This window comes from Chlamydotis macqueenii, chromosome 13, assembly GCF_036417535.1.
Source record: "Chlamydotis macqueenii isolate bChlMac1 chromosome 13, bChlMac1.mat, whole genome shotgun sequence".
Lineage (NCBI taxonomy): Eukaryota > Metazoa > Chordata > Aves > Otidiformes > Otididae > Chlamydotis > Chlamydotis macqueenii.
This window is the reverse complement of record NC_141568.1, coordinates 16,513,789-16,531,829: the sequence shown is the minus strand read 5'-3', so window position 1 is coordinate 16,531,829 and position 18,041 is coordinate 16,513,789. Positions and strand designations below refer to the sequence as shown.

Sequence of the window (18,041 nt, the reverse complement as noted above, 5' to 3'; positions counted from 1 at the left end):
TACATCCAGATCTGTAACTCCCAGCAAGGACAATCTGGGGGACGAGGAATAGCTGATTTTTTTTTTTCCTGGGTAGATGTGTTAGTGAAGAGTGAAAACAGATGTTCATGGACATGAGATGTGGGAGCCCAAGTGCCTTTGGTTTTACGCTTGGTTGTCTGCACTGTGGAAGGGTAGCGCGTAGCTCTGCAAACAGCCTGCAGTGCTTTCAGAAAGTTTTACAGGTGGAAATAATTGAAAATTATTTTTGGAGTGGAAAGTTTTCTCTTTTTTGAGTGACCCTGCTGCAGCCTCAGTGCGGAGGGGGAAACCTGCCTGTGTGTTGGCCGCGACCCAGCCGCAGCTCAGTTGCCAGGGAAGATGCTCTGGCTGTGCTCCCGCTGCTGCTCAGCAAAACTTTCAAGGGCTGGTTCACGCTGGGCTTGGGTTCAAGAAACGACTTGGCCTGGGCTTTAGGTTTGGATCTGAGATCAGATCCTGCTGCCAAGTTTCTGCTTTAATGAGACACTGGTGCTGGGCACCCAGCCGGACACAGTGTAGGCACAGGTCACTTCAGCCCTCGTTACTCATCGCTCCCTAACCTCAGACTGTGAAAGGGGCCAGATTTCAGGGCACTGCTATCAATAATGACCAGAACGGGTGGCTTTCGGGCACTTCTGGTGCTAAGTGTGTAAACACAGGATTTCTTCTCCTTAAGCCAAAAAAATTGCTTCCAGGAGCCCACAGAGCCTGTGTATTCTTTAGGCACGTCGTGGTTCAGTTATGTGTGCTGTGCCAGCACTGAAACCCAAGTTTGCACCTGGTCTGCTAATAAAAATAAGTATGCTGAGACTTACTTTCCTTTCCTAAGGATTTTCTGTTCCTCGTGGAGATGTTACTTTTGCAGCTGGCTGGTTTGCTGCCTTTCAAACATGCTGCACTCTGTTAAGCAAGGCTGCTTTTCCTTCCGTGCCTTTGTAGTACCATCAGTTGCTTGCTTTGTTTCCTTACACTTCCCTCCCCAGTTTCTGAAAAAGGTTGAGTTAATATTGGAAAATGGCCCAAGATTAACCAAAGTCAGTGTATTTACATTAGCAGGCTCCCCACAGAACAATGCGCTTTTTGCTTTCTTAATCTGTAATTAAGACACACCTGTTAGGCATTAATAGCTGATGCTATTTAGTGGTTTGTTATTCTTAATAGGGATTACTTTTGGCTCTGTGGGAGAAAAACAGGGCAATCTGCACCCCTGGCTGGCGGGAGCTGCCACAGCAGGGCTGCCGGCTTCCTCAGCATCAGTGCTGGCTGCAGATAGCAAACGTGCAAGGTTCATTGCTTTCTTGCACAAGACTGTAAAACCGAGGTGAGATATTTATATTTTTCAGAGAAAAGAATGAGGCTTGATAGCTCTCCCCTCTGTCCTACAATCTAGTTGTTGGAAACCAGCAGAGTTCAGATCTTTCAGAAGGAATTTCTAGGTTGGAAAACAGAGGGGAAATTGGTTTTGTAGCGTTTAATTGGAAGAAGGGTTAACTGAGAAGGTGTTACAAAAGTGGGACTGTACGTCGTAAGGAATATTACAACCACATATACCAACAGTACCATGAACAGACAAGGTGATAAATCCACCGAGATCCAGGGAAGACGAAGCGGAAAGGAAAAACCAAGCAGTGGGGATGTTCTTGCAAAGCATTGTCTGCAAACATGGCTGGAGCAGGACACAGACACTTAAAACTTCTCAAAACCAGTTGTTGCTTTCTAAATGAGGAGCCTGACATTTTAAAGGTCAGCAGGCAGGGAGAGGGTGACCCCTGTGAAGCAAATACAGTCAGAGACTGTGCTTACTGGTTTGCCATGTCCTTTACCTCGGGAGCTGGTGTTCCCTAAGTGTCTGGGAAGACAATTTCTGTAGATGTTTCCTAAAAAGGCAGATTTGCAATACCCAAATGCGGGAGGATACCTGATATTTTTCCCATTTCTCCTCTCTCTGGGAGAGCTAAAAAGGGGGAAGTGAGCGAAGAGAGACCTCATGGTAGTTTGAGGGTGGATTTGGGTGGAGGAAATGGAAGCAGAAGGTGTCTGTTGGCAGGGGAGACCTCTCTGCAGACCAAGGCAGCAGTTAATAGCAGAGATACACCCTGCCTTGCTGACAGCTGGGGAATGCAGGGCGATGTGTCCCATCCTGGCGTGTCCCTGCCCCATCCCGGCACGGTGAGCCCTCCCCGGCTGTAGCCTCCCTTGGCTGAAGGCTCGGGCTCTTCAGTGCAAAACCCGACCAGTTACAGCTGGAGGAAAGATGAGCTGGGTGAACAGATCTGCATTTTTTTTTTAATATCAAGAACCTCAAATTGTGGGTCGCTGGAGCCACTTGCTTCCTTCCCATGTGCTTTTTCTGAGAGCCATGCGCTGAATTGACCAAATGTATTCGTACAGTGATAGACCGAATAACGAAGGCAGCATGAAAGCAAGCAGTTTTCTTAAATTCATGAATCACTACAGAACAGGACTGGGCCATTGCAGCGTAGCACAAGTAGGTTTTTTTTCCCTTTTACCTCCTGTCTTCTACAATTTTGGCATTCGGGTTTTAAGCTCGTAGTACGTATTTCTTTGCTCTGACACTTGGATATTGGGACTGCTAAACCTTTGAATTATCAACATGCTGAGCATTTTGATCCTTTTATAAAAGAAGAATGAGGATTAAGTATTTCTCACAGTGCTCGTGTTGCAGCACTCAGTGCCGATTCAAGGAGGCTGATCTTGTGGCAGGAGCCACATTATTCCATAGCACAAACGTCCCACGGGACTTTGGGTGGGAAACCACCGAGCCGATCATCTGCCAGTGCCTTTCTCTCTGCAGCAGCACATCAGCATGCTCTGGGAGAGAAACGGATGAGGTCTGGAATTAGCTTCTTTTTAATTAGGGTGGAAATAGCAGGCAACAGCAAATGTTGTGCTATCTCCTGTGGCAAAATGTAACCTCAGCCCTCAGTCTGAGGTTTCCTAGGAATCAATGGCATCAAACCGTGTAATCACCCAGGTCTTCCTTGGCCAGACCTCGCTCTTTGCTGGGAAGGTTGCTGAGGTTTCCCTGAAGGGTAACTGTATCTCAGATCACCCTCAGATGGGCGCAGAGGGCAGCAGAGCACCCATGGTCTGCTTGGCCAACGCTACCTCCTCCTGCTTGAGGCTTTGTAGTAGGTCTGACCAGCACCACCACCTCACCAAGACCAACGGTTTTGTAAAGACTGTTTTATTTCCTATGTCCTCCATTATTCTTATGTCTTTCTTTTTTCTTTTGTACCTAAATAAGACAAAAACATTGCAAGCTCATGTCTGCACAATGAGGCAAACAGGTCCCTAAGAGCAGGGGGTGGCTCAGAAACCGTGTTAACTTCACCCATAGCTTTGTGTGTTGGACCAGTTTAGAAATCCAGCTTGTGCTCATAGCCTGGAAATGCCAGGTATGGTCAGTGTGTTTCCTATAGGCAAAGGAGAGCCTGGAGAGAGCTGTGCTCCTCCAAGGCTGCGACAACCTTTGTCTGCTTTCTGAAAAGCTTTGCTGTGACAGGTTTGTCAGTGACACGTGAGCTGTTAGTGCTGGGAGAAAGAAAATATCTCTGTAAACTGCTCCTTTGATGATGCTTATTGCTTCAAATGGATCCAATCTCTGCTAATAAAATCACCTCCTCCACCGGAGGAAGGTTTGATCGAACATCACAGGAGATATCATCAAGGGCTAAACTTCACAGTTTCTATTCCATTAGCTAAATCTCATAGCGCCGAGTATTTCAAAGCAGGACAGTGTTCCCTCAAGTGTTTCTATCGCTGAGTCAAGCAACCCGTGGTGAAATCTCCATGTGCGGAGTGACTACTGATTTTTTCTTTCTTGGTTGGTTATCTTTAAACCTTTTGCAAGTTCCAAGCTGAACACAGCAGGGCTGTGTTCCCCAGCTTTGGAAAAAAATATCAACAATTTGGATTTCCTATGAGTAGCCTGTATAGTGTTTCCTGGGACGGCACTTTTGTGAAATCACAAAGGTGCTGTTGGGTTTCGGTGGGATTTTTGTTTGTTTGTTTGTTTTTGGGGTTTTTTTTTTAAACTATAAAAAGATTCCAATGATTTTGTTACCAGAGCTCAGGGGAGGAGGAGACAGCTTGAACAAGCATGTTTTATCCTGTAAACTCTTGAGCATCGCAGTGAGCGCTGGAGACCCTGGAGAGCAAAGAAGGGGAGAGAGCCAGAGGCTGCACGCAGTGCTGCGCTGGTGGCTTTGGACGCGCCGATACGAGCAGTGTCGACGGGCATTCCCTTGGGATTCGGCTGATCCCGTGTTATCAGTCGTGCCGAGAAAGGCTGCGTGCTGCTGCAGGTCTCATAGCTGCAGCGGGCGCTACCGAGATGGTGCAGAGAAAATGTGGATTCAGCAAAAGCTAAGTAGCACATGGCATTAAAAATTCAGAAAGGCTTCTCTGAAACCTGCTCTGCTGGAGAAGCATTTTGATGAGCTGCAGCATGGCTGGATGAGAGAGCGGGGGACCCTTCCGCAGCGCTGGGCCAGGCAATGGCCCCCGTGCACTGGTCACCCTCGGCAGATTGCACATTCACTGTTCTCAGTTTTCAGCGAAAAACTCTACTAGAGCGTTTTTCATCTTCTTTTCACACTCGGTGGAACCTTACTCAGGTTTGCAGTGGAAAAGTAAAATAAAAGTTGAGAGGCTGTTGTCAGTGTTCAGGGGAAAATGTCAGGATTAAACCGAAACACTTTGGGATTTTCAGGTGTTGCTTTGAAAGCTTTCTCTAAGAAGAGAAACCAGGTGACCCCATTTTCCCCTGGAAAAGAAAAACAACCAGCCAACTTGTGGGCATTTTTCCAATGGCTTTGTCTCCTCATTTTAGTTTAGCCAAATTAAAGCGGGCTGGGCTGAGCTCCAGAGCCGGTGGCTGGGATGCAGGTGATGGGGGCTGAAAGGAGCTGACTGGGAGATGCTGAGGCAGGGAAGGGGTCTTGGGGTGCTTTCAGACAAGAGCCTTGGGCTGGTACACAATGTCCCCTCTGCCTTTCCGGCTGATACTAGCAGGCTTTGGCTGCTTTTGCAACTAAATCTTGAGTGCAGCACATCAGACGGGTGCATTGGGGATGCTCTGCCTCAGCCTTCCCAGCGCTGTGTTAAACCAGCGCCTGTTTGGCGTGGGTATTGTCATTTGTACTTTATTCTCCATTCTTTACAACATGGGGAATTGTGGAAAACACAGCAAATATCTTTCCCCTTTCTTAAAACCAAAAAGCCTGTTAAGAGTCTTTTTTTTTTTTTAAACCTACTTTTGAAAAAACCAACTACAAAAAAATAGAAAAGATATTAAAATGAAAAGATATTAATGCTGCAGCTTTGTTAAAAGCTAGTTGCAGAAGTATGTGATTAAAGATGTGCTTGTTGGATTCACTGGAGCACAAAAACATATTTGGGGTTTTTTGGTTTTTTTTTCTTTGCAATCTTTTCAGAGCAGATGCGCTTCCCCTGCAGGAACGTTCTGCTTCTGTGCTGCTCAGCCGGTTTGCAGATCAAAGAGCGTGGAAAAGATCTGCATTGTTTGCTTTAGCGACATTAAATGTCTCTGACAGAGCTGTCCTGCCCTGGACAAATAGCTGGAGGCACGGAGCGTAGGGCTTGCATTTTTATTTGTGAGAATAAATAAGAAACGCAGAAGCTTATTAAGCAGGAGCATAAAATTAAGAGCCACTGTGCTAGATTCAGTGAGGCTTCGCTCGGCTGCCCTCCATGGGAAGCCGGGATGGGCGGCACTGGAGACCCACAGGAGCATCCTGCGAGGAGGGACAGCTCTGGCTCTTGTTTATACGGAGTCTTGAGGCAAAGATTACCCCAAAAAAGAAGTTTGTGGAGGAGATTTTGTTGTTGGCAAACTTCTTCAATGGGAATTTTGAGACCATTAGGTTTCAAGAAACGAGATGTTCGTGTTCTAAGGCATCAACTTCATAGTCCAGGGGCTAAGACAAGGAAGTAAGTTATTAGTTAGGCAGGTTCTGATTTGCCATTCAAATAATGTCTTGTAAGTCCTGGCACAAGGACTTAAATGTCCTACTCTGCCAAAGCTAATGCCATAGGGTGACCTTTTTCTGCCTTTTGAGAATGCAAATGAGGGATCAGCTTTTTGAGCTGGTTTAATTTGCTGTCTCCATCTCTGCGCGTCTTATTAGCTGAATGGAAAACTCTTGATGCTGCCAATGCAATCTGGATATTGTTTCAGGGGACTGGAGAAAACCATGAGTTTGTAGCTCTCTAATCCATGGTAATTTGCTGCTAATTTGTCAACAGTCAACAACTCCAGTGGCTACAGCACCAAAGCAGCCACGATGCCGCTGCCTTCCTCTTACTGGTGGCAGTAAAAGGTCATTTGGAGCAGCGCTTTTCCTCCTCGCCGTGGCCACACCAGGACCGCACTTTGGATAGACAACAACATGCATTTTCATAAATTTGTCCTCTTTGGCTCAGACGCTTGCTTCTCCCTCTTTTTTGAAGCTGAGTGCTGGATGTAATGAGCTGAAAACAGCCCAAACCCTACCCTGGCCCTCTGAAATATTCATCTGCTCCTTAGAGAAGGAAAAACAAGTAGGAAAGGCTGGTTAATGAGGAGCAGGGGGGATTAGGGCTGTTTGGTGCCTGTTTCTGAGCTTTCCAGGAAACCTGGATTTAATAGGCTATTGCAGAGCCGGCGTGTATTGGAGTTGGTAGCGCTGGCCTCTGCTTCATGTTGATAGAAACATCTCAATACATCATCCCACGTTCACTTTTCTTGACGTTTCTGCCAAAGTTTAACGATTGAGTTTGAAAACTTGATTTGTGAGGCTCCTCCAGTTTGAGCTGTTCCCTAAATCTGATGGGATACAGAGTACATCTGACAGCTGCATCAGAGCTGTCGTGCCCATGCCTGGCTGCTCCAACGATTTCCCAGGATTATCAGTCCTACTTGTCCCGGTCTGGCTGGGTGCGGGAGGGAGCTGTAACTCTAGGATCTGCTTGTCAGCAAAACGGAGCTTTTGATTGCCCTTACAGAAATGGAAATAAAGCGACCCTCTGAGAAGCTCCGGAAGTGATGTTTTCTCTTGTAAATACAGAGGAACCCAGGTTTCCTGTTTTTTTCTTTGCTGCTGAACGTAGCAGGAGGGCAGGCCCTGGTGTATCTGTGGTCTCCTCAGCCACCCTGGAGAGAAGAGACACTGCAATACGTTACCCATGGTAGCTTCTCAGAGCCTTTTTGTTCAGATAAGATGAAGGTAACCTGGAGTTCAGGAGTGCATGAGCTCCCTTGGGCCCCATCTTCAGCCAGGAGAAGAACTGAGGAGCATGAAGCACTGGGCTAGGTGGAGAGGAGGTAGAAAAATTGCTTTTGACAACTGGAAGTTGACTGTCCTGGGTCAAAGCTGAACCCAGTGTGGCTCGGAGGAGGGAGAGGTTGTGTTAAGTGTGGGAGCTGTGCTCTCTCAGTCAGTAACAAGGTGCACGACTTCCAGCAGCTCGGATGGTGCGTTTCGTCTATTTACAGCTATTCAGTATATATTGATATTCAGTCAATTTTAAAAATTTAATTGAATTCCTCCATTCAACATCTATAATGCAGCCTTCCTCACGCACTGCTTGCATGCAAGGCAGTGGCTCGATGCTGGAGGAGATGGTTAGCCAGAAAAGATTCCTTTTACAATTGTGTATGGGAGATGAGAGGTGGAGGAACACTTTACAGACACTTCTTTATGTCATGGCTTGGAGCATTTGCTTGGCATGGGTTTGGGTCATTTGGAGAGATATGCACGAGAAAAAAAACTTTGTTTAAGGGCAAACTTGAGTGGTAGGAGACCTGAAGGAGAGCACACTGAGTGCTGCTATGGTTTTTTGTCCCTGCCCACCACCCTGAGCTTTCTGCCTTTCGGTGTGATGCATCCGGAGCGGGACCGTGGTGTGGCAAGAGCAAGAGCTTTGCAACATGTGTAGCTTTTGATGTGTGTGATGGGAATGGTAAAAAAGTCTCCCAAATAAACTTGCTCCTCTGCTTTGATGGTGGCAGAGCTCAGTAGCAGATTTAAATATCTCTCTGTGATTCCCAGGCCACCTCTGTTGTGCATACAAAGCAACACTTAACCTTGCAGGGGATTGCGTATAGCACTGTGGTTTGCTGATGCATAGGAATGAACTATTTGTTGCATAGGAAAACAGCAGCTATACTATTTAATATTTTAATATACGTATCCAAATGGCATTTTTTCTGCCACTATTTAGTGTATTTTTTGTGGTTTGTAGTACTTCCCGTGCAGAATAGTCATTTTTAGGGCACAGTAGGAGGCAGGTTCTGTTCTCTTTTAGCAAGGTCTCCTCGGGAGAATTTTCCCTTAAATAGAAGGAGGAAGTTTTGAAGTCGGGATTTACAGCTTTGGGGTTGCTGGAGCATGGAACGGTCTTGTATTAATGACAAGCTGTGCTGTCTTTCTGTTTTATTTCTCCTTTAGATCAAATGTTTAGATAGGCTGTCAGTAGCCCCTGTGTTTTTAATGGGGGTTTGGTGGTGGAGAGCTTCATGGTGTTCCTGAAATGCAGCATTTCAGGAAAGGGACTAAAGAAGGGGTCTGCAACAAGACTGCCTGGGCAATAAATAGAAACTTTGGGGGTCAAGTGGTAGGGATCAAAGATTGATAAAATCTTTTCTAAACCAGAAATCCTAGTTTTGTACTGCTGCATCCACAACTGGAGTTCAGAAAGAAAAAGAAGGTGGGAACTGTGGGGAGGGAAGATGCTGAAGGCACATTGATGGAGAAGGAAGACAACATTCGGGATAAGAGGGAAAGCTGGGGCTGAGTAACGCTGGAGAAAGCAGGGCAGGTGTTTGAACCCATGGAGAATCAAAGCCTTTGGGAGAGAGAGTTGGGCTCTTTGGGTCAGAAGGCTGCCAGCTCTGCACAGGAATCTGCTGCTTCACCGAGGTGGCTTGTGCTTGCATAACTCGCAGGGGAAACGGCTTGGATGGGCAAATAAATCAGAGGCAATAAAGAGCTGTGGTGGTTCAAAGTCAGCCATTTAATAGCACCCAATATAAAGGAGACAGGCTGAGGCCAACAAAGATGAAAAATAACCGAGAGGCAGTGACAGTTGTATGTCTGGAGCTAAACTGGGGTTGCTGATGGCTGTAGCAGCTTGGAAACAGAGATCTCCTCTGTGGCTGATGGAGAGGGCAAAGAAAAGGGGAGAAGGTATGTCCCTAATCTCTTTGTATTTATTTATTTATATGTATATTTGTAGTATTTAGCCCAGAGGAGCCCAGAGGTCTGCTGCGTGCCACCGCACTGACGCTTGGTGCGCATCCATCTGCACTGCTTCCCCTCCGGCCTCTCTTGGCTGCTTGGGCTAGACCCCAAAGATAGGACCCCAATCAAGAGTTCAGGTATTGCCTCTTCACCTGAACTATTTGCCAGGAGGTTGGTTACTGCAGGCTGCAGTTTCTTTTCCCAAATATTTTCCCGCTAGTCTGCCCTAAGCTAGACCGATGTGTTCATGTACAAAACATCCCGGGGGCCAGTTCTCCTGCGGTTTTCATGAATTATGACAGAGCAGCAGCACGTGGAGGGGCTGACTTAGTGTTTTCTTGTGCAACCACGGTTGTGAAGCAAATGTGTTGAAATCAGCAGTTGACACTACTTTTCTTGATAAATTGCAATAAATCTAATTAGCCAGAGGAAGACTGAAACAGGTTACCTCCTGTTTTCCACAGGAAAATGGTGGATTAGGAAAGCTTTGTGGACTGCTGGCATCTCTGCCCCAATCCTCTTCTAGATGTTTGGGTAGGGTTTGTTAGAGGCTCTGTTAAGCAGCGATTGCATTGAACCTGGCCAGGCTATTTGCACCCTGGGGCAGTCTGATCCCAGCATCTAATTTGTCAATAGCTGGGAATTTCTTTGGAAGACACTCCTAAACAGCTCTGGTAAAACATCCAAGTCAATATATTTGGAGAGTGCAGGAAAAAAAAAACAACCCTATTTAAGTCAGCCCGTCGCAGCAGGGTGAGGGTTATCTGGGAAAGTGAAAAAAAGCAGAGTCTTCACAAAAGACAGTGGGAGAACATGTGGTGTATCACTCGTGTGTCTCCCTGCCTGCCAGCCTACATTTGATATCTATCTATAGCTGCTATTAAAAATAATTTCAAAATTACTTCTAATTCTAGAACGACAAAAGGCTTGATTTGATGATAACAGCTGAGCGGCTTGGGGAACATTCTGGCATGCTAATGGACATTGCTGGATGCCCAGGCTATTTCTGGGGAGGACGAGGTGCAGGTTTCTGACTGCAGTGGAAATCCCCACTTTTCCCCAGGCCAGGTCCTACGGGGAAGATTGCCAGCTGTCCTCTGCTTGGCACATGCATACTCATCATCCTAGACAAGAACCGGGCTTTAAGTCACTCCTCAACATCTAATGCTGACTGATGCGGTCGTTTTGAAATGAAAGTGACTTTTCTCCCTTCTTAATGAAAATGAAAGGTTAACCCTGGCACAAAAAGGAGCCTCAGTCCTGTTCTATCAGTGCCCCTGAAGCATTTTGAATATGCACCAGTTCCACTTGTACCACAAAACTGTGTCATCTGCTGCAGCACAGAAAGGCAAAGACCTAAATTAAGCAAATATTTTGTTTGAAGAACTCTGTGCTTTGATACAGAGAGAAGTACCTTCAAATTACTAAAGAGCTCATCTTTATCACTGGGGTAAATGACTAGGGAGGGGTATTGGCTGCCTTCTTAAGAGATGTTCTGTCATTTGCTGTGTGCAGCTTGTGTTTCTATAAGCCCTCAGCTGAGCATAAGAAGGAAAGATGTCCTGGGAAGACAAAAAAAATCCCAAAGCTTTGTATTAACACACGGCAAAAGGAAAACAGTGATGCTGAAAGCAGAGCTGCCTGTGGCAGCTCTTGGTGCTGGGCTCTGGCACATGTGCACAGTCTGCCAGTCTGCCCTGGAGTAAGGGGACCAGTTGGTCCCATCAGCAGTCCCAACCAGCATCAGGAAACACACAGGGGTCTTTCTAACAGAGGTCATCAGCTGTGATGGAAACATCGGTCAGTCTCTCAAGCTGTCTGTGCGATCGCCTGGTGTGGTACCAACCCTTGTGAAAAGAACTGGGCTGGGCATTAGTTAACTTTAAAAAAAAAAAAGAAAAACGTTATTTTGGAGTCATTCCATAAGTTCCTTTCTCTAGAAAATTACTATAATTCTAGTAATTTCCTTTTAACAATGTGTGTTACGTTTCATTAGCAAAGACGTTTGCAGGGGCCCTGTTGCAGTGGCAAGGGGACCGTCCTTGTCAGGAGTCACCAAAACCTGGGCTGTGCTCCTCACCCAGAGCTCCGGTGGCTTCACAGCTTCAGCCAAAGACAGTGGTGAATCACCAGGCCTGCTTCCAACCGAATTCAGTTGCCGCTGAAATAACATGGGGGTAGGGGAGTTGAAGCGGGCGGATAATTTTCAGCTGGCTGCAGAGGAGCTGCGGATGAACTTGGGAGCAGAGAGTGAGCTGCGATAAATGCACCTCTTCTTTGGCCGGTACATCACTTCTGTGGACCTGGAGGTAAATTTTCCTAACAGCCCAGGACTGAAAACTCAAGTCTATATCCAGCTTCATTTAAATGAATAAAACCCTCCTGCTGACTTCCAACGGGGCTGGATGAAGGGTCCTGGGTAGTAGCCAGTCCATGTTCTCGCTGGCTCGTGTATCTGCACACACACCCCAGCAAGAAAGAAGAAAAAACATCTAGTTGTCATTTTTATTCACAGGCCACGGTAAAATCCAATTTGCTTACCTGTAGCTCTGCTGGCACTTGCACATTAAGCAGGGCTTTTAGCATTTTAGAACTTATTGAGTCATAAAAATAAGTAATGAAATATATTCATAATATAGCTATAAAATATATGAGAAGTCTCAACCTGATGTAATTGAAAATGGATTTGGCAAACTTGGGCTCAGAACAGTGACGTTATTTTGTAGATGCTTTAAGCTATTTGTATCGCTGAGTGAATTTACAAAAACTCAGCCATCAGATTTCCTATATTTTGGACAATTTATCATCTTAGTTTGATTTTTTTTTTTTTAATCTTGGCTGCCTTTGTGGGTGAGAACAGCCTGATTGTGTGAGTTAGAAGGAGTAAAAGCCGCCACTAGAGTCCTCAGATTTTCATGACAGCAAATGGAGCAATAATGAAATCCCAGTTGGGGCTTTCTGATGTTCTCCATTATATCCTTCTCCAGTTAGCTGTCACTTTGATAGCTCCATTTGGCCGGTAATGTGCTTGGGTCTTTGCCTGTGATTGAATTATTCTGAAAAGCTAGCATAATACAAAGATTATTCTCTCAGGAAAAAATGATGGCAGAATAGCCGTGCCCTGAGTATCTCTTTTCTTGGCTGATCAGTGCCAGTGTAGACGATTTCTAGTTGGTGACGTTTGTCCTCACTGCGAGCTTAGGGGCTGACTTCAAGTACGGGGTTTAAAGAGTGGTGGGGTGAGTAGGTGAAAGTAGGTTTCCTGCCTTTAATGTGGTTGTCCAGATGAAAAAGTCACAAAGATTTCTCTAGATCTTAAAAGTGACGGAAGCTTTATTTTTTTTTTTTTTTTTTTTTTTTTTAGTGAGATGAGGTGTGGAATCTCAATTTTTCTATTATCCTTCCTGTCAGCTGCCTAGGGCTGATGTGTCCCCAGACGAGCTCCTGCAGGGCAGGGCATGGGTGAGGCTGAGCCCAACGATTGACGCTGCCACTCTGGTACAGACGCCTGACGGTTCATTTGGAGAACTTGTATCTCTCGCACCCAGGCGCTTCCAGCGAAAAGCAGGTTTCTGGAAGTCTTATCCATTCTTTGGATAAGTGTTCTTCACAGAACACTTCCACTTTCAGAAAAAGCTTGCTTTTCTGATAAGGCTGCTCCTGGAGTGCAGCATCTCCGTCAGCTCTTATCACAGCGCCCGCCGGCGGGTGGACCTGGTGTCGGTACTGTTGTGGTCAATCCTCCTTGCCTAGGATTTCCTAGCATTTTAATTTCAGCTGCCAATTCCCAGCCTGGTCTGCTTCCTCTTATCACCCAAGTTCCCTGAAGGCTTCCTTGCCTGATGGGCTCCAGCAACCTGTGGCTTTCAGGCTGATTCACAATTTACAGATACGCAGCTCGAGGATTATCTTGTTGCTCTGGACGGCTTTTGCTCTCTGTGTTTGCAGACAAGTATTCCAGCTTGTGTAAAATAATGATCAGCTTTAAGCTGACTGGTAATTTGTGGTGTTATTTGTTGGGGGATAAATGTCTTGAGCACTGTTTACCAGTAAAATTTGTACTTTTATTCAAATTCCTGCCAAGACCCAACCAATTCTGTGACATCTCCAAACAACAAAAATGAAATAAAATTTGCTGTCACCTCCTCCTTCCTCTAGATCCTTTGCTCATCCCATTTTACTTTGGCTGTTAAATGCCAATGAATATTTGGCACGTGTTGGTACCTGCCTCCCTGCACTCACCTGCTACTCCAGAGACTGCAAGATAGGAATCAGAGCAGCATTTTGGCACAGATTTTAAACACTGATGCTTCAGAGGCTGCAGCAAAAATGCAGCCTGGCACTTACTATTAAAAAAAAAAATCAAGCAAGAGTAAAATGAAAGACAAGTTATAATATATAAACTAGGAAAGGGAAAAAGATGGTTTTCCTTAAACCTAGAAACATCTTTGTGCCTTTCAGAGGTAAGCAAGCTGTAAATTTTGTTTAAAATACTCTCCTGAAAAAAAATTGCTTGATTTGCAGTTTCTCTTTCCCTGTAAGTTGATTTATGAGACTTTCCTGGGAATTTAATTCTGCCTGTCCTCTATGTGGAAGGACGATTTCAAGGTGAGCAAGCTCTGATTTAAGGTTTGCAGGAATTATACCCCAGGTAAGGAACTGTTTAGCCCTCCTGGGACTGAAACACCATTATCCTTTTGATCTTGATGCTTGAAGACAAATATTCATTGCCAATCAGGATCAAAAGAAACCAAACCTTGATCTTGGCGAGGATTCTGCATAAATGGGAGCGCTGTGGGGGGAAGCTTCTCACCCAGTCATGCAACGTGCAGAGGTGGAGACGAGTGGTGTGGATGGGGCTCTTGCTCTGGGCACAGACTTTTCGTCTCCGTTGGCAAAAGTGGGTTCCCCGCCAGGCGACACTGGTGGGATGCTTCAGGCAATATGTGCTTGTCGAAGCATTTTCCTCCCACCAGATGCTTTAGTTTTCTGTAATCGAAATCAGAAAGCGAATCTGGGACCCATCCTCTGAGCCGTGCGTTCGTATCTGCACCCTGCCTACTGCAGAGAGGTCATATTTTGGGGAAGGAAGGCAGAAAAACAATATAGGCAGCTGAGTGCTCTCTATAGCCATTGTGGTGCTCTGAAAATGGTACTCTTTTCACCCGGCGTTGCTATAGATTTTGTTCTCCTGCTGTGTTCCTTTCGTAATTGCCAATTAAATAAGTATCTTGGACTCAATTTATCACTGATCTAAATTCGTCTGCCAGGCAAGGGAAACTGGGTTAGCATTTGGCAATGCAGGTATGTTTTAACAGAAGCAGACTTATTTAGGTTGGGGAAGAAATATTGATGTGTATGTGGTAAGTTGCCTAATTTTTTTCTTCTTGCATCATTTCCTGAAAGAGAAGCAACAGGGTTTATAACTGATTTGCTTAAATAATAAATGATACATTCTCCTACTGCAAAGCAGGCAGCGTTTCCAGTCTATGAATATGGATAGGCTGGATCTATCCAGTGGATATGAATGGAGAGACTCTGAACAGGATGTGACTGGGGGCAGTTATTCCTCCAGAGGCACTGCTGCACATCAGGGCACAGTGTCAGCGACCTGAGCAAGAAACTTGAGGTTAATTGAAGGCTTTTTAGTCTCTCTCCTGTTTCTTTGTTGCTGGACCTCACAGGAGCTTTCTCCAGACCTCACTCCCAGCTGTGGCTTTAAAGCTGTGCTGTACCTGTCCACAGCACATGAAGAAAGGCTCCATATTTAACCATTAAGCGTAAACCTTTGTCACCTTATCAGCCAAAAAAGAATTGCAAAGGAGTCTTGCCTGTATCCCCTTGTATATGGATTTGATAATATTTTTTTTTCTTTCTTGGTCATTTAAGTAGACTGTAATAAGGCTAATATTAAATTAATGCTGGGACCAATATATAAAATAATACGCTAAGTGTATGGCCAAATTTTCAGATCTGGATGTTGTTCTTGGATCTCTGAGTCAAGACCAGAGATGCTTTCCCCCAGGCACTGGCTGTCTGCGTGGCCGCTTCGTACGGCTGGAGGCTGCTGAAGTGCCTGTGCACTTCTGGCCAGAGCTGGTATGAAAACGTTCGAGGATGAGCTTGGAGCTTGCTGCTGAAATTCCTGCAATTTCATCTCTAGGTGCCCAGGAGAACATCATTAAACCTCTGCCTGGTGGCTCCTTCATGTGCTGGTAGGTTTGCCAAAAGGCAGCCAGCAAGATGTAGCCCGTATGGCTGGGCAGATGGGTTCTGTGTGTCATCGGGTCCCTTTGGAAGAAAAGGCACAACATGAAGGGGATGCAGCCCTTGTGTGTTTAAACATAACTGCAGCAAGATCTGTCTTGGTGTGCTTGGTGGCTGCTGTTTTGCATTTCTGTGCAGAACTGGGAGATGCTCTGTGTTGAAGAAGGTGCAGCTGGATGGAGATGGCAAAATATATGGGTGGGTCTGTCGTTAAATCCAGTGTTGGGTATCTGCCTATCTGTTACATGTCCCTTAACGAGCATCCTGCATCACTTGAACATATGGTAAACTAAACACTCTGTAATTTCTTAAATGTAATTCAGTTTTAGGCTGAAGCTTGCAGGCTTTTCCTCTTTAGGTTTGAGTCATGCTTTGGGTTAACAGCCCGGTTAGTTGCTGATGGCCAGTGCATCCCTACCCAGGAGTGATGAAGCTTCATCTAGCTCTGGTGCTGCCAGGTCCCACCCTGTGGCGGTGAGCTCTGCGTTGGTGTGGGGCCAGTTCTGCAGAAGCACTTTGAGATAGTTTTTGGTCTGAATCTTTACATCTGAACATAACCCTTGATTTTCAGTTATTGTACCACTCACTTTGCCCCTTCACTAATGGCAGCTGTGTTACTGTTTGCAGATGACGGGAAGCTGTCCCTGGAGGAGTTCCAGGCATTTTTTTCTGATGGGACACTCAATGAAGAAGAACTTGAGAAACTCTTTCACACCATTGACTCTGACAACACCAAGTAAGTTCTTTGTGCTGACATGGCCCTGTTTCACAGAGTCTTTGGATCGCGGTGTTGGTGTGCACGGGTAGTGCTGCTCTGGAGAGCTAGGCACCACAGAGGCTGCGGAGGTGCAACTCGCTCTGCGAAACTTTGCAAAATCTCCATTTCTGCCCAGTTTGTGTCTCATCGTGATGGCCACTGTGACTTCCTTTGTCTTGGTGGGTTTTTCAGGCCATTTTCTTTAGTGCAACCTGATCTTTACAGCATCTGAAATACTGCTTAGTTTTACCCATGAGGACATTGAAATGGCTCTTCAGCTTCTCCACTTTATCTAAAAGCTTTGCTGTGCTACAAAGGGTAATGGTGTGAACCTCTGTAAGTGTTGTCCTGTTTTACGCACAACATACTGGAATGATTTGCGGTCTTGTTGCTTTGTGATCTCTCTGTATCCCCTGCACTTGGACCATGCCAGCTTTACCCCCGTCCAAAACATCCCCTGATGCAGCAATCACTTTAGCACTTAATAGAAATGAGCCCCCTTCTCTTCAAGGTGGAACTGGGCTGTGTGGAGGGCAGCCTAAGCCCTGCAGCCACTGTTGCCGATGCTTTACCCCTGCTCTGATCCCAGCAGCCTCATGTGGCTGTGCTTCTATGTGTACAAAGCCTGGACAAGGGTCAAAAGCCCTCTGGCAGGGTCTGAGAGGCTTGTGAGCCCCCTGACAAGTGTCTGGCACTGGTGGTGTTTGGGATTGACACGAAGCCATGGGGTCTGAGGGGCCTCAGTGGGAGCCCCCCGGCCAGCAGCTGGTGACAGCGCTGGGCACCGGCACAAAGGACACAGCCCACTGGTGGGTTTTCTCCTTCCGGGAGGAACCCATCTTCAAAAGCCTGAGTAGTTTAGTCTGTTTGGAAATGCAAACGAAATCCAGCTTTGAATCATATTCCAGTGTCACTCTTATTTCTCTAGAGAGAAAAAAATCTGTCCAAAAAAGCAGATTAAAAGAGAATCCAATTTCAAATGAGAAGTCTTGCAGTAAGTGCTTAAAAAAATAATAGTCTGGTTAATTATAAAGCCTTCTGGCAGCGGGTAGATTGAGTCTTGCCTGTGTGAGTGGTGCGTGCTTTGCCACCCATCCAAAATATCCCCTGGAAAGCAGTGATGGCTCTAGAGTGCGCTGGCACCAACGCAGCCGATGTAAAACCCGTCAACCTGGTACAGGGGCTGCTGCTGAAGACATTTCTGAAAGCAAAGTAAATGTCCTGTTTCTCAAAAATCCCACCTTTCCAATGTGTGTACTTCCCAGAGTTGATTCTAAGATCAGAAATGCCAAAGGTCAGCTTGGTATATACTGTTCACTGAGTAATTAATCAAAGGAACTTAAGTGATCTTGTTACTAAAATTAGCTGAGAATGGTCTGTCCCTTCTGATGGTTCTTCTTCAACAGACACTAGGTGCTGCCTTGTGCTTTCCAGGTCTGTCTGTTGAGCTCCAGGCGATGCTCCCAGCTGGGCTCTCCATAGGCTCTGGGACTTGGGTGCTCACCTGCCTCTCTTCTGACAGAATTTACAGGACTGCCTGTGCTTACCAACCTTCATCTGGAGTTTGAAAGGATGCAGGTTGTGTGGGGGTTAGTGTGTGGATATTTCTGCTGGCCTTCTGGAAATGAGAAATTGAATCGCAGTCAGTTTTTGCTGGGGGATTGTAGAGAATCTACAGGTTGCTCTGAGCCTTACTAAGAGATCTCCTCTAAACTGAACAGAGAGAAAAC

General features: G+C 45.9%; 1 protein-coding gene across 1 annotated transcript in view; it reads left to right on the top strand.

The window, feature by feature from the left end:
- Positions 1–18,041, top strand: part of NECAB2 (N-terminal EF-hand calcium binding protein 2) — a 74,675-nt gene that overhangs the window by 20,139 nt on the left and 36,495 nt on the right. The window contains exon 3 of the mRNA XM_086758028.1: positions 16,182–16,290. Coding sequence (XP_086614154.1) covers positions 16,182–16,290 — 109 coding nt within the window. The remainder of the gene's footprint in view (positions 1–16,181; positions 16,291–18,041) is intronic.